Source organism: Mya arenaria, chromosome 4 (assembly GCF_026914265.1).
Source record: "Mya arenaria isolate MELC-2E11 chromosome 4, ASM2691426v1".
In the NCBI taxonomy this organism is placed as follows: domain Eukaryota; kingdom Metazoa; phylum Mollusca; class Bivalvia; order Myida; family Myidae; genus Mya; species Mya arenaria.
Window position 1 is genome coordinate 79,283,675 of NC_069125.1, and position 25,947 is coordinate 79,309,621.

At 37.8% G+C, this 25,947-nt stretch overlaps 2 protein-coding genes across 3 annotated transcripts in view; one reads left to right on the forward strand and one right to left on the reverse strand.

The window, feature by feature from the left end:
• Positions 1 to 97: 97 nt before the first annotated feature.
• LOC128229731 (uncharacterized) lies at positions 98 to 13,890 on the reverse strand. Its single transcript, XM_052941542.1, has 9 exons — positions 13,824 to 13,890; positions 5,214 to 5,288; positions 4,921 to 5,016; positions 4,559 to 4,639; positions 4,032 to 4,212; positions 3,624 to 3,739; positions 2,837 to 2,880; positions 2,545 to 2,620; positions 98 to 867 (listed from the first exon to the last, which is right to left on the reverse strand). The coding sequence occupies exons 1-9, from the start codon at positions 13,854 to 13,856 to the stop codon at positions 808 to 810; spliced, it is 762 nt and encodes a 253-aa protein (XP_052797502.1). The 5' UTR covers positions 13,857 to 13,890; the 3' UTR covers positions 98 to 807.
• A 10,732-nt stretch (positions 13,891 to 24,622) lies between these two features.
• LOC128231725 (rab GTPase-binding effector protein 1-like) overlaps positions 24,623 to 25,947 on the forward strand; it is a 29,401-nt gene continuing 28,076 nt past the window's right edge. For both annotated transcript variants that reach the window (XM_052944851.1, XM_052944852.1), the window contains exon 1: positions 24,623 to 24,748. In XM_052944851.1, the coding sequence (XP_052800811.1) occupies positions 24,709 to 24,748 (40 nt within the window). In that variant the 5' untranslated portion in view covers positions 24,623 to 24,708. The remainder of the gene's footprint in view (positions 24,749 to 25,947) is intronic.

Here is a 25,947-nt window from a genome sequence, read left to right on the forward strand (position 1 = left end):
ACATAATTGGGGTTTTCTTCTATAATCCCTAAAGAGTTCCTCTCATCAAGCATGTTGTTCTGTATAAGAAGTTAATTAGCCCACAGTAGCTTATCAAATAAAACAACACATTTTTATTCATATTTATTTATAGATACAATTATTTACAAAATCAAACGTTAACAATAAGAAAGATGGGAAGATTGGCTTCAAGTCGAGTCCCAATGAAAAGTTAGAACAACAATTTTTGACCAAATAGTAGCTGAAAGTACTGAATGAGTTTTCATGACGAAATATACACCTGTATACATGAGTATAGGTAATTTTGTTATACTTTTTGCAATGTCTTGCACATATTGTATTGACATTACAACCAAACTAAGCTTACTGTATGGCTATTCAACGTTGTTAATTGTTTATAAATGAACAGGCCTGGCACGGTAGCTTTTGGGCTTTTGTTTCAACATAATGACACATAGGACGTTAAAGTCTTACATGGTAATAAGAGAACATAGCTAACAAATAAAGAGGTGAATGAAATAAGCATTTTTGACTCAAAAGAAGGAAGCGTTCAAAAAAAGTAGAAAATGTAAAAACACATTTATTGGAAGGATGGGGAGGACCAGATATGACTAAGATGCGTTTTCAACTTAAAATCCTACCAAATTAAAAATGATTGCACTTTAATTGCTACAAGATTCTGTATATCCTTCTACAGTGTAGCACTAGCATGACGGGAATTATCAGTTTTACAGTTCCCAGGACTGTCCATCTGTACATTTGGGTTCGTCCTTGTGAACACAGTAGATGGTAATGTCACAATTCAACTCACGCCATCGACACGTCTCCTTTTGGTGAGAGCTTCACAATCTTCAGGGCGCGCAGCACCTATGGTAGAAACAAGCCAGTGAAACAGACAACAAATTATACACCTCAATAACATTTTGTCACAAAGAATTGAATCAGTGTCATTAGTGTTTTATTCCCCTTGGAATTGCGAATCATTTTTCACTTTTTGATAAATAATTTTGGAAGTTAAATATACTCTTTTAGCCATTAATTTGACAGCTTTTATAACTTCAACAACAAAAAACAAAAACAATTTATACAGACTTCAATTTAAAAAAACAACAACAATAGAATTTCTTATAGGTACTTTTTACACAATATCTGGGAAAAACACAAAACTATTGGCGTTGGGAACATGACTGAAAATTAGGCATCAACAAGAGTATTCTCTACTCTACTATTCCGGCACTTTTAAGTTTAAGGATTGTTAAAATTGGTGAAATGTGCTTGGATCACTGTAAAATTAGATTACATGCAAAATCTTAACCATTAAAATTATTAAAATTACATTATATGCAAGATCGAGTTATCATTCCTGGTTGTATAAAGTTTCAATGCAATACATGAAGAAGTTGCAGAGTAACTGACTTTATAGATGCAAAACCAGAATTTCTAAGTCAAATAAGAAAGGGGCGAAATTTATATTATATGCAATATAGAGTTATATCGCTCGAATTACTTAGTAGGTTGGATAGTTGGGAACACATGCCTAAGTTTCAATGCAATACATGATGTAATTCCTGAGATATTGACTTAAATGTGATAACATGCAAAACCTTAACCAGAATTTCTAAGTAAAAAAATAAAGGGTCATAATAAGCATTATATGCAAAACAGAGTTATCTAACTTGGTAATTCAAGTAGGTCGGATGGCTGACTGCCATTGTATAAAGTCTCAGTGCAAAACATCAAATAGTTGCTGATATATTAACCTACCTGTGCTTACATGCAAACCCTTGAGCAGAATTTTTAAGTCTAATAATAATAATATATACAAGAATCATTAGGTCATTAATCAAGTAGGTCGGATAGTAAGGAACATTTATCAAAAGATTCCATGCAATACATGATGCGTTTGCTGAGATAATAACTTAAAGTTGCTTACATGCAAAACCTTAACTAAGGTGTGAAGCTGACGCTAGGGTGGGTAGTATAGCTCTCCTTATTCTTTGAATAGTCAAGCTAAGAATACTTGAATAAACATAACCCTGGCTACATATACAACAAAATAGCCAAAAGATATATAAGAAAGATAAGACTTCCGTGAAATTGTACATGTTGATAGTCAGGAGCCCCATATATATCAAATCATTTTTTTGAAATATACTAACAAGGAGCAAAACTGTGTCAAAAATATGAAACTGCCTGAACTAGAAATAAACTAACTGTATTTTCATGTAAAAGGGTGGCATAGCTCTGGTGTTGTTCAGGCAATTAATTTGACACTTGAACCTGACCTTGATATTGAGAGCACAAACATTGTCTGACAGCAAGTTTCATGAATGATGCTACATTCTTAAGTTATTGTCTGCATATGCAGTAAACCATCAATGTTTTCATGTAAAGGGGCATCATGCAGATGTTTATATGAGTAAATCGACTGATGATTAAACTTGACTGAATATTCTGTCCACAGACATTTTAACCAAGGTTAAAGATGATTGGAAAATAAATACTTAAATTACTGTCCTACCACTAGCCACTGTGTGTGTTTACCTTGAGTTTTGCTGTGCCTGTGACCCCTGTCACCCGTAAACCCATCTTGTACATATCTCCTGATGAAAGAGTTTTTCTAAAATATTCATTATCATTTTAATATTATTATAACTGTCCAAATCTTTTTCAAGTTTCATAAATTTTAGAACAAAATGGAACAGAACTACGCTTCAAACTTTCTTAAGAAGTTATAAATCTCATATATAGACAATACATATTCAAAATGTTGCAAAAAAAAACTCTATAACCATGAAACATGTTAATTTATTTAACAAATCAAGAAACATCTTACACAGATTTGTTTTCCTTGAAATATTCCGACAATGATTTGTATGTCTGAAAAAGAAAAAGTTTCTTTGTTTGTTTATAGTTATGAAGAGAAAACCATCCAAAATAGTCTGAACTACCTAGATTACATTCATGAAAATCTGGAATTTCACGGAATGAAAAGTGTTACCTGTTCAGACCACCCAATATAGTCAATTAAAGTAAATTATCATAGAAATTCTAATGTAAAAGGGGCACAACTTTGTAGTAAATTGAGATATTGAGGCGATTTATCATACTATCTAATCATACCTGAGATATAATGCCTACAAAAACTATTACCAAGCCTAATCATGATTTGTGATAATAAATAAGTGATATCCTGCACAAAACGTAAACTTCTTACTGAGCTCCAGCCAAATCCGGTGTTACTGATGCAGTTTGGATAATAAATACTTAAGTTATTATTCACTGCTGAGGCTGCCAACGCTGACACTGATGCCAAAAGTAATACCTATATGATGTCTTTACAGATTACATAAAGATAGAAAGAAAAGTGGTTTGGGGGAAACCATCTTTCTGTAATGACAGATAGAAATGAGGCTGAAAAATGTTCCAAATAATGAAAAGACAGCTCTTACAATAAATATTCAATAATTAAGTGTAACACAATCACTGGTAATAGTCGCTGATGGTGACCTATTTGATCACTTTTCAATTATAATGGAACATTGAAACCAGAAATCCAAACACATCTAGAACTCAGTACCTAAACATGAATCCAAACAAAGATGCTAGTTTACACAACTCACACTATTGACGTCAGCCAGTTTAACCTTTCCCCGTATCAAGGATGACACAGACTCAAACTCTGTCTCAGAAACCGGCACAAAGTCCCCATCCCTGCACTGTCCAGAACTCTCAACACCTGAAAACACAGACCCTGAAGTCACTGAGAGAACACATATTGTAAAGGTTTCCATGAAAAAACAACACCTCATTTCTGGCATCCAGACTCAAAGCCATTGTATAATATTCATTTGTTTGACAAACTGTATCTTTAAAAACTTTAAACAGATAAATTTATGTCTTTTATTTTTTTATATTAAACAGCAGTACTGCAAATATTCAAGTTTTAATCAAGGGATTAAGTTACAAACAAGCATGACCTCATGTATGGAAACTTAGCATTGTGTATACATATGTCCATTTATTCATACCAGCTTTTTGGTCTGAGCAGGTTGAAATGTCTGACCCCGGACAGCTGACCCGTGACCCCTCCCCTCCTGACCCGGGGGTTTCACTGCCTACCAAGGAGTTGTCTGGCTCCGGGACTCCCCAGGGGACAGACGTGCCTAGGAATGACTCCAGTCTACATAACTCTGCTGGTTTCTCTGTCATCTGCATGATAGTTCATAGTAGAAGGGGCATGACAGGGTTTACCACTTTAAAATATGTGCTGCAATTCACAACTGACAATAAACATGCTATATCTAGTGACTTAGAATATACAGTATTCAAATGACACCTTAGTTCACTACATAGCCATAAAAGGCTGATGTTCTCAGTGAAAAAGAGAAATTTTTGGTAGCCTTTATCAATATCTAATCAGGGTTGGGTTTTTTGCTTCATTCGGAAAGCCCTAACAGATCTTGCAAGAATAAGGATTAAAGAATGAGGTTTTATAAGAATGTCTTAATCTTTAACAAACTTGTAAAGCCAAACCAAAACAGAACAGAATGTTTACTTCAGCTCCAGATTTGGACTGTAATGTGAGAAGTAGCTGGCAAACATCATTCAGATGTCCACGGAACTCTGTCATGGCCTCCTGAAGCAAAAACGTTAATCTGGAATTTGTGTCGTTCACTGTTGAGCATACATCGGTATCGACTCACAATAACATATGGTATGTTAATGATACTTCTAACAGTAAAACTGTTTCTAGGGTAAATATAAAAACATACATTGGTATTAATAATATTAATGTATTGTTTACATCATCCCATCAGAGTAGTTTTTACACAATGTTGCATAGCAACATACGGTAGTTAAATTATTTTTTGTTTGTACGTATGTCTGTATTGAATGGTTTTACAGTAAGGAGTGTACCATCTGTGCATGTTGAATGTCCGCTGCCTGCTGGACCAGACCAGCATAATCTCTCTTCGCCTCCTCCAGTTTTGGCAACAGGGCGGCGGGGTTCACCTGAATAACAGCATTTATCAGTCGTTGTACACATTTTTGATTTGCCCAGTTGATACACATTTTACAACTGAACAATTTATTACATGTTATTAACTTCTTATACTAAGTTATAGTACAACTTATTATTGTCTTAGATTCAGATCAAAATTACTGTTTCGTATACTAAGTACAGGAAAACACAAGAATTTGTTACTTACTGTCTCATCATTGTCTTCAAATTCACATTTGAGTCTTTGTGACAAGTTGTTCACATCTGAGTCAGCTTTCTGAAACTAAAATAAATCAACATGAACTCAGAGTCCTGATGGGACTAGGGCCAACAACCGTGGAAGCAATAGCTTCATGTTGGAGCCATCAACCATGGCAACATGAGTTTTATGCTGGAACCAAAAACCATGGCAACACTAGCATCATTCTGGAGCCAAAAACCATGGCAACACTACCTACTACTGGAGCCAACAACCATGGCAACACTAGCTCGAGCTGGAGCAAACAACCATGGCAACACTAGCTTCATACTGGAACCAACAACTATGGCAACACTAGCTTCATGCTGGATCCAACAACCATGGCAACATGGCAACACTAGCTTCATACTTCAGCCATCAACCATGGCAACACTAACTTCATGCTGAAGCCAACAACCATGGCAACACTAACTTCATGCTGAAGCCAACAACCATGGCAACACTAACTTCATGCTGAAGCCAACAACCATGGCAACACTAGCTACATACTCAAGCTAACAACCATGACAACACTAGCTACATACTGGAGCCAACAACCATGTCAACACTGGCTTCATGCTGGGGCCAACAACTATGGCAACACTAGCTTCATGCTGGGGCATTCAACCGTGGCAACACTAGCTTTATGCTGGAGCCATCAACCATGGCCACACTAGCTTCATGCTTGGACCAATAACCAGGGCAACATGGCAACACTAGCTTCATACTGGAGCCATCAACCATGGTAACACTAGCTACATACTCGAGCCAACAACCATGACAACACTAGCTACATTCTGGAGCCAACAACCATGTCAACACTAGCTTCATGTTGGAGCCAACAACCATGGCAACAATAGCTACATACTGGAGCCAACAACCATGTCAACACTAGCTTCATGCTGGAGCCAACAACCATGGCAACACTAGCTACATACTGGAGCCAACAACCATGGCAACACTAGCTACATACTAGAGCCAACAACCATGGCAACACTAGCTACATACTGGAGCCAACAACCATGGCAACACTAGCTACATACTGGAGCCAACAACCATGGCAACACTAGCTACATACTGGAGCCAACAACCATGGCAACACTAGCTACATACTGGAGCCAACAACCATGGCAACACTAGCTACATACTGGAGCCAACAACCATGGCAACACTAGCTACATACTGGAGCCAACAACCATGGCAACACTAGCTACATACTGGAGCCAACAATTATGACAACACTAGCTACATACTAGAGCCAACAACCATGGCAACACAAGCTACATGCTGAAGCCAACAACCATAGCAACACTAGCTACATGCTGGAGCCAACAACCATGGCAACACTAGCTTCATGCTGGAGCCAAAAACCATGGCAACACTAGCTTCATACTTGAGCCAACAACCATGGCAACACTAGCTACATGCTGGAGCCAACAACGATGACAACACTAGCTTCATACTGGAGCCAACAACCATGGCAACACTAGCTTCATGCTGGAGCCAACAACCAAGGCAACACTAGCTTCATGCTGGAGCCAACAACCATGGCAACACTAGCTACATGCTGGAGCCAACAACCAAGGCAACACTAGCTTCATGCTGGAGCCAACAACCATGGTAACACTAGCTTCATGCTGGAGCCAACAACCATGGCAACACTAGCTTCATACTAGAGCCAACAATCATGGCAACACTAGCTTCATGCTGGAGCCAACAACCATGACAACACTAGCTTCATGCTGGAGCCAACAACCATGGCAACACTAGCTTTATGCTGGAGCCAACAACCCAGGCAACACTAGCTTCATGCTGGAGCCAACAACCCAGGCAACACTAGCTTCATACTAGAGCCAACAACCATGGCAACACTAGCTTCATACTAGAGCCAACAACCATGGCAACACTAGCTTCATACTAGAGCCAACAACCATAGCAACACTAGCTTCATGCTGGAGCCAACAACCATGGCAACACTAGCTTCATACTAGAGCCAACAACCATAGCAACACTAGCTTCATACTAGAGCCAACAACCATGGCAACACTAGCTTCATGCTGGAGCCAACAACCAAGGCAACACTAGCTACATGCTGAAGCCAAAAACCATGGCAACACTAGCTTCATACTTGAGCCAACAACCATGGCAACACTAGCTACATGCTGGAGCCAACAACGATGACAACACTAGCTTCATAGTGGAGCCAACAACCATGGCAACACTAGCTTCATGCTGGAGCCAACAACCAAGGCAACACTAGCTTCATGCTGGAGCCAACAACCATGGCAACACTAGCTACATGCTGGAGCCAACAGCCAAGGCAACACTAGCTTCATGCTGGAGCCAACAACCATAATAACACTAGCTTCATGCTGGAGCCAACAACCATGGCAACACTAGCTTCATACTAGAGCCAACAATCATGGCAACACTAGCTTCATGCTGGAGCCAACAACCATGACAACACTAGCTTCATGCTGGAGCCAACAACCAAGGCAACACTAGCTTTATGCTGGAGCCAACAACCCAGGCAACACTAGCTTCATGCTGGAGCCAACAACCATGGCAACACTAGCTTCATACTAGAGCCAACAATCATGGCAACACTAGCTTCATACTAGAGCCAACAACCATAGCAACACTAGCTTCATGCTGGAGCCAACAACCATGGCAACACTAGCTTCATACTAGAGCCAACAACCATAGCAACACTAGCTTCATGCTGGAGCCAACAACCAAGGCAACACTAGCTACATGCTGGAGCCAACAACCCAGGCAACACTAGCTTCATGCTGGAGCCAACAACCATGACAACACTAGCCTCATGCTGAAGCACACAACCCAGGCAACACTAGCTTTAAGCTGGAGCCATCAACCATGGCAACTCTAGTTTCATACTTGAGCCAACAACCATGGTAACACTAGCTCTTCATGCTGGACCAGACCAGCATGAAAATACTAGCTACATGCTGGAGCCAACAACCATGGCAACTATAGCTTCATGCTGGAGCCAACAACAATGGCAACACTTGCTTCATGCTGGGGCCAACAACCATGGCAACACTAGCTTCATGCTGGGCCTACAACCAAGGCAACACTAGCTTCATGCTGAAGCCAACAACCCAGGCAACAGTAGCTTTAAGCTGGAGCCATCAACCATGTCAACACTAGCTTCATGCTTGGGCCAAGAACCAAGGCAAAATGGCCACACTAGCTTCATACTGGAGCCATCAACCATGGCAACACTACCTTCATACTTGAGCCAACAACCATGGTAACACTAGCTTAGTACTGGGGCCATCAACCATGGTAACACTAGCTTCATACTTGAGCCAACAACCATGGCAACACTAGCTACATACTGGAGCCAACAACATTGGCAACACTAGCTTCATATTTGAGCCAACAACCATGGCAACACTAGATTCATGCTGGGGCCAACAACCAAGGCAACACTAGCTTCATGCTGAAGCCAACAACCATGGCAACACTAGCTTCATGTTGGGGCATTCAACCGTGACAACTCTAGCTTTATGCTGGAGCCATCAACCATGGCAACACTAGCTTCATGCTGAGGCCAACAACCAAGGCAACATGGTAACACTAGCTTCATATTGGAGCCATCAACCATGGCAACACTAGCTTAATACTGCAGCCATCAACCATGGCAATTCTATCTTCATACTGGAGCCAACAACCATGGCAACAGCTACATACTAGAGCCAAAACCATGGCAACACTAGCTACATACTCGAGCCAACAACCATGACAACACTAGATACATACTGGAGCCAACAACCATGACAACACTAGCTATATACTGAAGCCATCAACCATGGCAACACTAGCTTCATGCTGGGGCCAACAACCAAGGCAACATGGTAACACTAGCTTCATACTGATGCCATCAACCATGGCAACACTAGCTTAATACTTGAGCCAACAACCATGGCAACTCTAGCTTCATGCTGGAGCCAACAACAATGGCAACACTTGCTTCATGCTGGGCCAACAACCATGGCAACACTAGCTTTATGCTGAAGCCAACAACCATGGCAATACTAGCTTTATGCTGAAGCCAACAACCATGGCAATACTAGCTTTATGCTGAAACCAACAACCATGGCAATACTAGCTACAAACTGGAGCCGACATCCATGGAAACGCTAGCTACATACTGGAGCCAACAACCATGGCAACACTAGCTTTATGCTGAAGCCAACAACCATGGCAATACTAGCTTTATGCTGAAGCCAACAACCATGGCAATACTAGCTTTATGCTGAAGCCAACAACCATGGCAATACTAGCTACAAAATGGAGCCGACAACCATGGAAACACTAACTACATACTGGAGCCAACAACCATGGCAACACTAGCTTTATGCTGAAGCCAACAACCATGGCAATACTAGCTTTATGCTGGAGCCAACAACCATGGAAACACTAGCTTTATGCTGGAGCTAACAATCGTGGCAACACTAGCTTTATGCTGGAGCCAATAACCATGGCAACACTAGCTTTATGCTGGAGCCAACAACCATGGAAACACTAGCTTTATGCTTGACCAACAACCATGGAAACACTAGCTTTATGCTGGAGCTAACAACCGTGGCAACACTAGCTTTATGCTGGAGCCAACAACCATGGCAACACTAGCTTTATGCTGAAGCCAACAACCATGGCAACACTAGCTTTATGCTGGAGCCAACAACCATGGCAACACTAGCTTTATGCTGGAGCCAACAACCATGGCAACACTAGCTTTATGCTGGAGCCATCAACCATGGAAACACTAGCTTTATGCTGGAGCTAACAACCATGGCAACACTAGCTCCAGCCAACAACCCAGGCAACACTAGTTTCTATCCACAAAAGATAACATGTGTGCAAGACATTGTAAGCTTATTTGTCTTTTAACATTTAATATAAACAACTACTGATGATGAAAAAAAAATTGTGTTGACGTACAATTACATTTATAAACAGTCAAACTGCAATCGTTCAAACAGGCGTGTCAAGAACTGATGATCGGTTGAGGCTTAGTCCTGACCATTTTTCCTTCTATTTTTATATAAAATAACGATTAAGTATAATGATGATGGGTAGAAACCTAAATTGGTCAAGCACTATTGCCGGTCCCAAATACACAAATCATGCTCAAAACCTATGATTACCTTGAGGTATTAATTTCACACACTTTACTAAAAGCATGTTCCAAAATAAACAAACAATTGCCCGAGCTTTGTTAAAAATTTCACAAGTTGTAGAAAATGAATTGACATATGAAAGGAAATATAACGAGTGAAAAAACGAATATCAACGCTTGGGTGCTATTACTTGATGAGGCCATTTGAGAAAGTGTGAGAAGTTAATGATAAGAATTTGATTGTGGGAAATTTATAATTTATAAACAATGAATTAACCTCTACAAGAACAGTCCAACATAGGAAACTCTGTAATATATTGATATTATGTTTCATTAGTTACAAAAATACCCAAAGGATTAGCTATTTTTGTTCAGTACTGAACATGTCCTTCACTTAAAATTCCGCAAAAGTAATTTATGTTGGACCACCTGGTGTTTTTATAAGAGATATGCCTCTGTCTTAGCAATCAATGACATCCTCAACAACCAATGATTGTCTTGTTGTTAAATGTATATATATTCTTTAACATTTGCACTGATACACTTTTTATCAAGGTTTAGAGCTTAGTTTCAGTGTGTATTTGTACAATATTTAGCCTGAAAGACACAATAACAATATGATATGTTGTCTAATGTAATGGTTAGCGACCTATTATTTGCCCATACCACTTTTTCGCCTACCCAGATAAGCAGTCAAAACGAAATATTTCACACAAATTGTCTGGCGTTTCATTGCGGTATCTTTTTTGACCTATATCAGCTGTTTTTCGCGTTCAAATGTAAGAAGTATGTGGAATTCAACCCGAATAAACATTGTTTACACTTCTGACCTTGTAAGTTGCACGCGGGGATGACGCCATCACGCGCGCGCTCATTTGCATGAGGCCCTATAAGGATTTTTAAATTTTCATTATACCTTGCACTATCAGACGACATTAATGATTTGTCATTATAAAGTATAAAACCGATGTTAAATTATACAAATACCATAAATTGCTGTATTTTAAGTTCAATTTTCGAAAAAGCAAATGGTAAAACCTGAAAACGGTGAAGTAATCGCCGAATTTTTCGTTTAAGGGAAGCAACTCAAATTTGAATTAAGGCCAACCTTAAAAAATTTCTTGTTTGGAGTAACCCTACCCAGATTTTTTAAGCTGGGTAGGTAGGTAAGTTTTTTTTTTTTTTTTTTTTTTTTTTCTCCAACGACAACTGGATCTTGTTTACAGTACATTCACTACATAACACTAGTTATTCAAGGCATTGTAATAAACTTTTGAACAAAAAACATCTTAACTTCTGATCCTTTATTTTTTTTAATTTCAAAGAATTTCAATCTACTTAAGACTGACACAGAGATGAACTCAACAAAACAAACTTATGACACTCAAGATAAGCAAACGAAAATGTGAAACAAATTGGTTTACATACAATCATACAATGGCTTTGTGTACTTGTAGTTCACTTGATTTTACATTGTAAAATGTTTTATTATGTTTTACCAAATAAAATCAATTCTATCGGAATTTTCATTCTCCATTAAAATATCAAATACATCGTACCATGTGTAGTCGACATTGAATTTTCTTACAAAGTTGTTTTTAATTTTTTTATTTAAGTAATTTATTGTCACACAAAACGTTATTTCGTTCGGTTCACGTTCGACAAACTTGCAGTCAGCCATGTTTTCGAAACGCTCATTGCGATCAGCGATAAAAACCAAAGCTCTACGAGTGTGTCTACAAATCGAAAAGAACCGAAACAGAAGAAAAGAGCAGAAACAGAAAATAGTAGCAGAAAGGCGTTGAAAAAAAAATTCGCGGATCAAAATGCCAAAAAAAAATTTGAGTCGGCAACGATTTTTATGGGTCGGTCGCGTTACTCCAAACAAGAATTTTTTTATTTTAGGCCTAATCATTACATTCTTGTACCGACATGCGTTGTCCCTCTTCGAAAGTCTATAAATATGCATACATTGTAGGTTATGTTTCAAGAAGGAATCCCAGTAGTTTTTTTAATTTTCTGCAAAGAGAAGGCTTACGGAGTAGGTGTTGTATCATTTTAAACATACATATACAGTACTGGTTGAGAAGCAGTTTCCGACAGTTTTTAAACGTTTTTATTGAAATGTTTTTACGTGTTTAAATAACAACTAAAATTGTTCACATTTTAGATAACTGCAGCTCATGCTGCTATTGTCGTTATATTTTTCACATGTGTGACGTCACATATAGTGTATCTAATAGGGGCGCAAAGAGGGTACTTACACTGTTCTGATTAGCTTGTGATGAGAAGCAGTTTCCGACAAATCGAATGCGGGGCAGATTTAAGATGCCTATTGTGTGTTTTTATTATCTGTTTATTCAATATACTAAATATAAGACTGTAATAAGAAAAATAGTATTTAATTTTTCAGCATTTACAAAAAATTTAAACCTTAAAATTTACAACAGTCAATTCATACTCGAAATCAGGCAGACACTGAAAATCAATGATATTTTGATTCATTTCTGATAGAAACTTGTGTTTGTACATTTAAGTGAATGTGGGTGCGAAACAAGCATGACACCAGTGTGCACAAATATGTACACAATGATCATCGTTTGTATACGTCAATTTAGGAAAACCTTGTAGCTATTCATAGATATGCAAATTAGGTTCACACGCATGTGCAATGCGCAATACTCTGCGCGTGCCGATCCCCCACGTGCAAGTTTGTGTACAAAATGAAAAATAAACATTAAATAATAATAAAAGTTACTTACGTGTCTCGGTAAGAATTTCAACTTTTGATTGCCTAGTTACCATATGGTTGAATTGCAGTACCTTCTTAATGAAAATCTAAAGAAAGTACGCAAACAAGCGATTTGTCGGAAACTGCTTTCCGTCAGAAACTGCTTCTCAACCAGTATGTAATAGTTAATATATTATATTTATTGATCAATTGTCGTTTTAAACGGTGGCTAGACTGGTCAAATAAAATAGAAATGTTTGAAGATATTGTTTAGAGAGAAATATATAAAAACATGGTAAGAACAGCGAATTTATGGGGTGGGCAAATAATTGGTACAGTAGGGTGCTTATTTTAGTGAAATTATAGGGGTACTTCGCACATGGGAATATTCGGAATCCCTAGCTATTTTTAAAAACAAATTACACAGTTTTTGTCGGAAGAGCCAACCTGTCTGAGTGTAAAGTTTTATCGTTATAGCTATCTTGTGTCAAAAGTAACATAGGAAAAACCTCCATTTCTGGCTGAAAAGGGGTCGCTAACCAGTATGCATTATGTTGCGTTATTTCATACTTTATTTTATTGACATAGTTTCATAAAGAGTTTTTACTGACACTGAGTGTGAAATTATGTTCCAATATAAGCCTAGAAATTCTCTAAGCATACCATGTTGTCATGTTAATAACAGTTGATTCAAAATTACCAGAGCTTCCAAATTTGCCACTGCATTCTCCATTTTAAAGATCGGGATTACCAAACCGCTTGCAATTTTAAATTAGACTGGTACGGAGGCTTCCGAAATACGCATGAAAGTTACCGAAAGACGCCTTCTAATGATTTTTTTATTGTTTTTATATTAATATTATACAAATACATTACCAAACCAAATTTTAGAGAAAAAGATTAAAATAATTATAATAATGTTATAGGCAGTTGAAATTTCAGTTTTCGAGATCGAATTCCGCGTGCCGACTCGCCAACCGAAACACAGACAAAAGCTTCCAAAATACACAATTATTCCAATTAATGATGACCTCCTAATATTCATATAACTAAAACACACACATAAAAATGAAAATGTTAATGAAAATATTTACTTATCGGTAAATTTGAATAAAGAATAATTATGTCAGTGAAATAGTTGTCTCCCTTCGCCAACCGAAAGACGATTTCACAGGATTTTCACACAATGGACGGCTTCATTTGAAGATTCATACATAACAATCGCGAGTAAAAAGGTAAGTTATTGCTGATGGTATTAAAGGAGTCCAAATTAATAGAACTTTACACACCTGGGGCGGCCCATGTGGTTGGTTTACACGTACGGGGACTCTAGATCTAAGATTCACTGTGCTTCCGGGTTTTGCAGGAGTACAGGAATATAGTGGATTTATTTCATAATTTCCCCCGGGACATGTTTGTTGCTCAATTTGTGCAGGATTTATCCTCTAGTGAAAGTGATTTAGAGCGAATTCGTTCAACATACTTTGATAACATTAAGGAAAGTCAGAGTGATTTTCCGTTTGGGCCAAATGCAGAGTTGAAGAGACGCATGATAACCCGGGCGGGCGATCCCTTGGTGGTGCGTTTAGCACAAGACATACACGCCATCATTGATGTAACTGAGGGCGGAGACTACAACATCCTCAAATCACTGATTAGCACAGCAAAGACGGCTCGCAGGCCGTCTATGTCCGCAGCAAACAAACAACGGAATATCTCGGTGTCAACGGAAAAGTTTGTTAGTGCCACTGAATTCAAACTATTGAAGGATACTGTTACCTCATTGCAAGCTAATGTGCTACTGCTGAAGCAATCTCAGTTTGCTAGTGACAAACTTAAACAAGATAGTTTGAAATCTTCCAGGAACATATTAGACATCACAAAACGAAGTGTGAAAGAATTGAGTTCAGATGTAAATGCGATCGGATTTAAGACTAAAGACGCTATTCGCGATTTAACCTGCTCTGTAATGCATAGGATCACTGAGCTAGAGGACAGAATTAGGCATTTGGAAGTGTTTCTGGATACACAGGAAATTGTAACTGTTACCAGAGTGCAGGAGGAAACGATTGATCAGGCGAACCTAGAGACTAACGGTATTACCGGAGATCTGTGTAACGACGATACTGGTCCGGTAAGCGAAGATGAATCCCAGTGGCTTCTCTGCCTCGTGCAGGTGGCCAACGTTCAGGACACAAGACACACCAAAATGGCGGCCAGGTTATATGATGACAGTTGATACCGAAGATGTGCGACTCGGCGATACTTCCGAGGGGCATATGGATTCTATGGCGGAGAATGCGATCAGTGACGTTTTTAACATGCGATCCGGCTGTGCGTCTGATGTCGTGACTGACAGACCGTGCGGCAAGGACGTCTCTAATATGCACCCTAGCTGTGCGACAGATATTATGACTTGCGATCCGTGTAGCGTGGACGCTTCCCATATGCGTTCCGGCTGGTCGACAGAGGGCGCGAACTGGGTTCCATGTGGTGGGGAAAGTTCACATATACGTTCTGGCTGTGCGACAAAGGGCGTGACTGGCGATCAGCGTGGTAGGGACGCTTTACATGTGCGTCCTGGCTGTGTAACAGAGGGCGTGACCGGTGATCGGCGTGGTAGGGACGCTTTCCATATGCGCCCCGTCCGCGCGACAGAGGATGTGACCGGATATCTGCGTGGCAGGAACACCTCCCGCATTCGTCGCGGATACTCTACAGAGGTCGTTTCCGGTGATCGGCATGGTATGGACGCTTTCTATGTGCGTCCCGGCTACGACACAGAGGGCTTGATCAGCAATGGGCGTGATGTTGGCGCTAACCAGGGGCATATCGGCCGCGTAAACAGGGATGCTCAGGTGAATAGGCCCCCTACTGCACATGGGCATTCTACTATATCTGTCATAACAAGTTATAGAAGTGATAATGCTCGTGAAAATAGTGAAGGTTTTATTGTTCAACAAAACAAGCATCGTAGGAGTTACTGTGTGTTAGGTTTGAATAGCAAAGTAAATGTGGAGGCTTTGTCAGGTGTAGTGGGAAGTAAAGGACCAACAGTGACTAGTATTAAAGTGTTTCCTTTGAGAAGGAATCCGAACAAGTGCCTTTTAAAGTTAGTTTTAGTCGCGAATAACGAGGCGGATCTTGTGCTCGACCACAACTTTTGGCCAAACTATGTTTCTTGTCGTCCCTGGTCATCAAGCGGACATAGCAATGAACGATTTCGGAAACCACCAGTGGCCAAGGAACCCATATATGAACTTCCGCCGAGGTTCAAGCGCGGGGAAGTCAGCCGTACTGCTGTGGACTGTGAACGAAGGGCTGGAACCGAAGAACTGGACTTGCGCAACCAATTTCAGCTGTTGACATACACAGTGGATTAACAGTACTATGAGTGGAGATGTTAGTTCATAAATATAATATGTAATACCATGGCATCTAAAACTTTAAAACTTTTGACATGGAACGTCACTGGAATAATGTCTAGTGGCTCCTATGTGAGTGACATTCTTAATGAAGGCATTATAGACATATTTGGGGTTTCGGAACACTGCTTGTTTCCCCACAACGTTCATTTGTTTTGATTCACTATCATCTCATTACAAATATAATGCTGTATGCGATAAAGACCTTGGTATGAAAAACCATAGAGTAGGCAAAGGAGGTGTCGCAATTATGTGGAATAGACGGCTTGATAACTACATTGTTCCATTAACTATAGATGATGACCGGATTGTAGGTGTGCAGTTAGAAATGGCACCGAAAAAGTTTATTTACATATTCCAAGTGTATCTTTCTTGTACTAATCATTGTGTAAACGTATTTAATGAGTATGTTGAAAAGCTTTTTGACTTGCATTACTCGTACTGCGATAAAGGCTTGACATTGTTTATGGGTGACTTTAACGCAAAATTGTTTTGCGGTAAACCAAGTTCAAGGGATAAATATTTTGCAAATTTTTTGTCTGACTGTAACTTACATGTTGTTCACAATGCCTCTTGTTTTGGTCCTAAGAACACCTTTGTATCTTATGACGGTAGCTCTGAGTCTTTTATTGACGACGTATGTATACCAGTTGAATGTATAGATCTGATAGAATATTGTGAAATAGGTGATGATTTTTCGCTGAATGTTTCTAGGCACAGGCCTATTCTATGTGTTTTTAATATGTATTTAATGGTTGGTTCAGATAATGATAGTGTTACAAGAAATGTTGTAAATTGGAACAAAATAAGTAAGGAGAATGCGGATTGTTATCAAAAAATGATTGTAAATGACCAGAAAATGCAATGTATTATGAATAATGAATTAAGCATATCTGAAATAGACAACGCGTATACAGCGCTAAGCGATCCGATGATAAATAGTGGTTTAACGGCATTTCCAAAGAAACAATTTAGAACATTCTTAAAACCGTATTGGTCTGAGCATTTGAGACAATATCATGATACAATGTGGAAATTATGTGAGGATTGGCGACGTGAGGGTCGACCGCGAGGCAATGATTCAGAGTTTCATGTACGTTACAAGGCGGCGAAACGGGACTTTAGACGTATTCACAGGCTCTGTGTTGAAGATTATCTCAAGACGTTAGATCTTAAACTAGAGCTTTCCGCAAAGACTGAGAGTGTAAAATTTTGGAAATCTATAAACATGCGAAAGAACTCTAATGCAAGTAGTGCTGGTGAAAGTATGATATTTAATGGGCAAACATACAGAGGTAGAGAAGATCTAGTTAAACAATGGGGCTTGTACTTTAAGGAGCTATACTCTCCGTCAGTCTCTGTAACTTTTGACACTATCTTTGAAGAAATGGTAATGTCGACTATGAATGAAACTTTTGACAGAATTGAGCCTGATCATAAGGCCATTGTTTCAGAAGAGGTTGTTACGGGTGCAATTAAAAGTTTGCCGCGAGGTAAAGCCGGTGGACTTGACGAGTTGGTATATGAACATTTTATTTATGCCAATAACGCAGTTATTCCTGTGTTAACTAACCTTTTCACATGCATATTAAGAAGAGGCCATATTTCAGACAGTATGAAAAGAGGAACTATATCGACTCTTCATAAAGGAGGTAAAAAGAGTAAGAACAACCCAAATAATTATAGGGCGATAACACTGTCCTCAGTTATCTTGAAATTGTATGAAGTTGTATTACTTGATCGTTGTAGTGACCAAATACTAGACTCGCTTAGTCGGCAACAGGGTGGTTTTCAGAAAAACCTTGGTTGTATGATGACTTCATTTGTTTTGCGTGAGTGTTTATATTATGCCAAGGAGAACCAGTCTAATGTGTACATCTGTTATTTGGACGGCAAGCAGGCCTTTGACCATGTATGGCACCATGGTCTGCTATATAAGCTTTTAAAGTGCAATATAGACAATACAACGTTGATAGCGTTTAGAGAAATGTACAAATCTGCCACTAGCTGTGTCAAATACAAAGGTTTAGTGTCAGATGAATTCCCTGTGCTACAAGGTACCCGACAAGGAGGGAAAAGTTCCCCGACCATGTATCTATTCTATATCGATGGACTTATTCGTGAACTAGAAGCGAGTGGCTTTGGACTTTGTATGTATGACTTTAATATATGTTCACCAACTGTCGCAGATGACATGGTTTTAATGTCCTTATCAAAATCTGGCATGGACAATATGCTTCAGATTTTTTCGAATTATTCAAGGAAATGGAGATATTTCTACAACGCAAATAAATGTGCTATTGTCGTATTTAATGATCGAATTCCAAAGGTTATATGTGATCGAAAATTTACGCTAGGAGCTGAAAGTATAGATAAATCAAAGTCTTATACGCATCTGGGAATACTGACTAATAATTGTTTAAGTTCAAAAGAATCGATGAAAAATGCGTGTATAACGTTGAGAGGTGTATATCTGAAGACAATCAATAGCGGTATCCACCCCAGATCAATATCTCCAGTTACACTTAGGACAATATACGAATCTGTGGTCATACCGAAGGCGTTGTATGGATGCGAAACGTGGACACAGTACTGTGAAGGTGATATGCTTGGCTTGGAGCGTGCTCATCGATTTTGCATAAAACACATACAGGGATTCCATCGCAACACAAATACAGAGATTGCTCTTAGTGCCCTTAATATTACTTCGGTAGAGACTATTGTTCATTACCGGAAGTTGCAGTATTTTGGACAACTATGTAGACTGCCATGTATGTATCACGCAAAACAGATATTTGTGTATAGACTTACGAAGTTTCAGTTTTATGACGGACAGAAAGTGGGATTTATTCCAGATATATTTCGGTTGTTAAGTAAATATTCACTGGAACACTGGAACATATTCTTATTGAATACTTGGCGTCTGGAATTTTCCCATCAAAATTAAGTTGGAAAATAATTCTGAATACAAATGCGATAAAAATGGAGAAGACTAAAATAATGGATCATATTAGAGACAAACATGGTGATGTGACAAGAGATATTCCACACTCCAAAATTTATAAATGTACGACACAACTTTTAAGATATTTTGCTTCTGTACTCTCAAGACAATACCGACAGATTTGCAAAAAATGTTCACTTTATGTCGAAAACCTTAATGTGCATTTAATGTTCATATGTCATGAGAATGAGGCAAACCAAGTGAAACTGTGTGAGTCTGTGCTGGATTCGTGTACCATTGATGCCTTTACTGAACTAATAAGGTATCCAATTGAGGAACAGTGTGTTCGCATATTTAAACTAGCGACTGAGAACGATGGTGAAAAATTAAATAATGTCAGGGTGGCATATTTCCTGAAACAAGCATTAAATAGAAACGTGGCGAGTGTGTTATAGCTTAAATAATATATTTTTTTTGACATTGTGTATTTAATGTCTACTGAGCATTAATTATTGCAGCTATTGTTCTGTTTCACTACAGTATATACATGAGCTTGTTGATAAAATATAAATTCAGTTGCATGTACTATATTTCTATGACATGCACGCTCTAATTGTTTTTGTTGTTGCGTAAATGCTTTATTTATCATTGAAATATGTGTTGTAAATACATTCTTCTCTTCATTACTGGAGGAAATAAAAGTATATCTATCTATCTATCTACTAAAATCCAAATTCAGGTAAGCCCCCGTGTGCCAGCCCCATGGGTAGCCCCTTGTTTTAAAAGTCCTAAAAAATAACAATAGGACACTTTTATAAACTTTTATAACATTCTTTTATTTTTTATTTTGAATGTCGCTGTTGTAAAAAAAATCAAAAAAATAAATAATCGAAAATATAATAATATAAAATAATAATAATAAATTCCAGGCAAACGCACTGAGGCTAATCCTCAGTGCAAACCAGCAGTATCATTGATAGGGAAGGTTTAGGAAACTAGCTGGTGAGAAATCCGTCATTTTAAAAAAAATCAAACTAGCTAGCTAATATAATGCCAAGGACACGTTCTATTCTAAAAAAATATATAAGAAACATATATTCTCATAGATTCTTTTATTATTTAGCCTAAAATGCTTGTAATTTTTATATACATAGAGGATAATTCTTTCTAGTTGATTTTCTATTTAAGTTGTACGTTTTTAAAATGTATGTGATATAATCTTAAGATATTATTTTAATGTTGAATTTTTAACCGTAGATTTTTACTGGTTGTGTGAACAATGTTTTAAAAACTGTAGAATTACTGTAAAACGTAGCGTGCTCGCCGAATGGGTATAACCCGATGGCGAGGGTAAATAAGCTCACCCCCCCCCCCCCCCCCCCCACACACACACACTCTGAAATCCCTAAAGATGGATGAGTTAACTTGTGCTGTATGTGCAGTTGACTGTATAGTAGTGATCAATGCATAAATTGTTCTAATTGTAGAAATTGAGTACATGCTAAATGTTATAAATTGTCCGAGCAAGACCGTAAGTCTTGAGTGCCAAAAACCTCAAATTTGTTTGTAAATCTTGTGCATACAGTGGATTATCATATGATGCCGAAGCTGCACTTTCAAGATAAGTACCTGTTATATTGTAGGAGTAGACATATCTTATTAAACATATTAAAGCCAAAAAAAAAGGCTATTGCAACTAGTTTCCCTGATGCTACCTGTGTGCTTTGCACTAGGCATTTAAAGGAAAATTCCCACCCAAAGCTCACTGATGGTGCGGTTACCCTAAGTGACAAACAGAGATACTAGATCGTATCTTTGGCCCACATGGTCTCGCGGGGGCAGATGACCCTATCTGCTTCGACCAGAATTGTAATGACTTTGAAGAATACTGTGCGGACATATCTGAAACGTTCGTGCAGTGTTTCCGGAAACGCCTCAAATCATGTATTAAGGAAAAGGTTACCGACCCTGTAAGGAAGGAGGCAATTCCCCCAAATTGGACAAACAACAATTGCGAGTCCATGAACCATGTTCTCAAACAAACTGTGGATTGGAGATCACAACCATTCACAAAGTTTGTTCATCTGTCCAATGAGCTAGTAGAAGGTCAATTCAAAGAGTTAAGGTCTGCCATTGTAGGGACAGGTTAATTCCGCCTTTCCGAAACCCACTCCCAATTCCATAAATCCAAAACTGCTTGGATGTCGATGTTATTGGCCCAGACTGGTACCCTACGTTACTTTTTGGTCAAATCTAATTAAAGATGCACTCTTATTCCCACGTAAGATTAACCACAGTTAAAACTTTTGTTTTAATATTCCAAAAACGATGAAAAAATATCGAAAACAATGGTTCTTATGAAGGATACCGAGTTTAATTTGAAGGAATGTGCATAAAACGCGGTATTTCTACGGTATGAGACTATTGTAGATCACAGTAAATCTTTAAGCATTTACGAATCATTTAATATTTTTGCGTTTTCAGCTATTAAATACACGGTGACTATCTTGTTATCAGTGATAAATATTTTGCATAAATGCATTATTTAGTAAGTAGTTAAAGGTTTATCACTCAAAATTTGTGTTTGTTATACTTGTGTATGTATTGATTTTGAATAAGAGTGTCACTTTAAATCTAAATAGATAGATAGATATTCTTTTATTCCTCCATATTCAAACCGCTAATCATATTCAGGTAAAACTTGCAGAAAATGCTCATTGAATTAAAAAAAAAAACATCTCAGTAATAAGGGTTTTTTTAAGTTCCACTTACTAAATAGAGATCAAGACTAGATCTTACCGATTCAAAATAAATTGATCATACCTTCAAATACCAACAAAGATATAATATTTACTTTAGTAGCAGCTTATTAGAATATAGAAATACTGGATACAAATTGCAGTGGTGTTTGTGGTTCGGGCGTGAGACTTGAACAAGACTGAAGTCCGCCATCCAGACAAATTGAGACAAAAAAATGACATAGAACAAATACAGACGCTGGCGTGGAGCGGCATTTTTAAATTGTACGCACGGATACTTTCTAATGTACAGTCCGCTCCTGACATTACAGTATAGAATAATTTGACGTTCAAAAAATCTGGAGACCTGAATCCAGAGGATAAATTTTGGCGAATCAGTAAACGTTTTTGCCAACTTTGACCAAACCAAAGAGTAAAGCAAAGCCCGGGCTCTGTGTGGATTGAGAATTCACTGTGTATAAAGACCAGCGGACCTCTTCATCGTCGAGCATGCTTTGCTCTGAAGGGATCTGTTGCGTCTTTGGACTCGCACGTTACACCAGTTTTATACGATTGGCTGCAGAATAAAAATGTGTAGGACTTTTCTAAAGTAAATATTTCACTAGAATATCACATCGTTGGAGACTTCAACATTAGTTTTGGTCCATTTAAGAATTCATTTTGATATGTCTAGTGATCGTCTTTTGTGTTGTCAAATGGTATATCGCATCTTGTTGTCAACCGGAGTTTTTAATTTTGAATATGTATATGTTGTTGTTATTATCTATAAATATTTAAGTGAAGTAATTTCATATACAATTTGTAATATGGTGCAAGATTTCCGATATATATATATATATATATATATATATATATATATATATATATATATATATATATATATATATATACAAACTATGAAAAAGGTAATAATATATTGGCGTAAGATACTACATAATATGCCAGATGATAGATTTGTGCGTCTTGCGTATAATATGCTCAATTATATGGACGAATTGGGACACAACAATTTGACAAAATGAATTAATTTAAACATATATTAAATGTGACAAGGTTTTGTTATGTGTGGATAGATCAACTTGTTCATGATGAAAATAAATTTTGACCAACATTGTGCAGACTTAAAGACCAAGATTGGACAATGTTAATATCAGAATCTCATAAACTTAGCCTATCTAGAAATTTGAACACGGTTTATAGTCATGCACCACGCTTAAATAATGTAAATATAAGGAAGTTTCAAAATGCTTTATGTCTTACTGAACACAACAACCAATAGCAGTGTTAAGAACTTACCTTGTTGTTTTTTTATATAGTATATATGCGCTGTGTTGTTTGTGGAATTTTGTTCTGTTGTTCCATGTTTCTTGTTTGAGATTTTTTGTTTTTGTGTTCCGTATGTCTTTGGCGTTTACCCTGTGCCATTAAACGGGGTCTATGTTTAAACTTATGGCTTCTGAGCTCAGTGTTTCTGTAGTTTTTCACATAAATATAAGCCAAGCTTAAGTGTTCCGCCCATAATTTAGAAGTTGCACCAGGCAGATATTGTATTATTTCTTATGAAAATAGAATTTGTAAAATATGCCAACTAGAAATCGAAACTGAGTACCATTTGATAGTGAAGTGTACATTTTTTTATTATCTGAGGATCAAATATCTCCCAGCAAGTATTATATTGATCCGAACATGCACAAATCTTATGTCTTATTTCTATTTTTCTATTTCATGCTTCAGACTACAGCCAGTGTATGGTCAAAATGTAGTTTAGCCTTAAATGGATGAAGAAGGGACTTAAGATTTGTTAAATCTACAAAATAAGGGAATTTAGGGCAAACTTCCTGGTTTCTGCACTAAAATAAACAAAAATTTGGGTTTCGTACAGACACACGTGCCGCTTATGATTATGCTTAATGTTTCGCCAATTGGTAAACAACACTGCAAGTCAATATCTTAGACGTTAGTTTTTATTTCTTTAAACATGGCCTTGTCTTGATAGAATTGTGAATGAAACGCGGTTTTGCTTGCTCTTCATTGAAGGCCTCAAATTAAGTGACTCGGCTCTGGCGATGTTCCCTGGAGGGCTCTTCCACCGTCGTCACGTAATGCCGAGGTATTGAAGGAGTGCCGGTAGATGTTAAGCATTCAACCTATAAGTTTCGTATTTTTGGAAGGGGGTACACTTCCTAGGTTAAGCCCACAAAATGTGTCCTCCTTATGTCAAACCCTGGATCAGTCCATAAAGATTTACTTACATCATGAAGTACCGATTTCGTTTGGCATCAGTCCGCTTTATCCTGATGCTAAAATAATAGTCTGGTAGCCAGTCTAAATTCATTTGCAAGCTTTTATTGACATTGATTATCATAGCGGAAGTAGTTAGCAAAATAATTATTTCTAAAGCAGCACATACAAAAATGCGTTTGTAAGGTTATTTAAGTATTTGAGTAAAGAGGACATATGTCTGAAATAGACGAATACGGCCCAATGGCGTCTGCAGGTAGGTAATCGAAAATGAATTTTTCCACAGCTTGACAGGTTGTTGCATTTGTTAATCAGGCTGTGGCATTGAAAGATAAAACACTGTAAAAAGTGGCTATATTGGCCGTTTATGAAAAGTCGTGAAAAATGATGACATTTACATTTCGTGAGTTCAAATACAAGAAAGAAATGGCGACAACCTGCTGAACTTGTTTGCATTTGTGCATATTTAACCCAGATTTTTATTCCAACATGTACATTAGTCAGTCAGCTTCAGCAGGTTTGCATAGTCTAAAATAACAGATGTGTTATACAGGACTCTTCTAATCTCTAATGTCTTAAGGGGTTTGTGGAATAATAGCAGATACTAGACTAACCAAAATACGATAATTTACCGAAAGACTGATTAAATTACCGAAATACTCATGAAAGTTACTGAAAGACGCCTTCTCATGTATTTATTTTTCAATAATCCTAAGTATATGATGATTATACGCATTGTAGCCAAAAATTATTAAAAAATATTTAGAAATAATGAGTATATTGACAAAGAATTTCCCTTTTTTAGTCAAATAGAGTTATCTCCAGTCGTCAACCGAAATATGATTTATGGATATGGTTAAACTGGAGTAAATATGCAAGAAAGAATTCTGTAAATAATCGTATTTCGGTAAGTCCAGTATCCCGAATAACGGGGATTTTGGAATATATTGAAACTGTATTTAGAGAAGTATTTTATCTTTGAAACAGATAAAGAAGGTTTATATTCATATTTTACCATGTAAGTGCAAAGATTTTTACACAAAACAAGCATTTAATGCATTAAAACACTGGATTTACCTTTCCATTAAAATGAAACTCAACTGACACAGACAACAATTATGCCAATCATAACAGTTCGGAAGCTTTGACATAGACCTGGTAAATACAATCGTAACAGCTGGGCCATAGCCTGCTTTAACCAGGAATCCCTATCAGAATAACTACCCACTTTTAGTACAAAACAATTTGTATGTGAAGGATTTGCCGTGTCAAAAATCGTAAAAAATTCCGTCAACGTACAATTATTTGGACTACAGGTTTGAACAACCACTTATAATTAACCTTACCATTTATGCATTAATGTTGAGTAAAAGCCTTCAAAGTGTTTGTGTCCCGACTTGGGGTTAATTCAGGTGTCCAGTTAAAAAGGCCCAGTACCAGGAATGCTCTGTCAGT

What these genes read in the sequence shown, in the direction of transcription:
- LOC128229731 (XM_052941542.1), bottom strand. Translation starts at nt 13,856, where the DNA reads ATGGAGAATGCAGTGGCAAATTTGGAAGCTCTG. An exon ending in CTGCTCAGACCAAAAAGCTG is followed by an intron (nt 3,740 to 4,031) that starts GTATGAATAAAT and finishes CTGTGTTTTCAG; the next exon opens with GTGTTGAGAGTTCTGGACAG. An exon ending in TTCAAGGAAAACAAATCTGT is followed by an intron (nt 2,621 to 2,836) that starts GTAAGATGTTTC and finishes TGAATATTTTAG; the next exon opens with AAAAACTCTTTCATCAGGAG.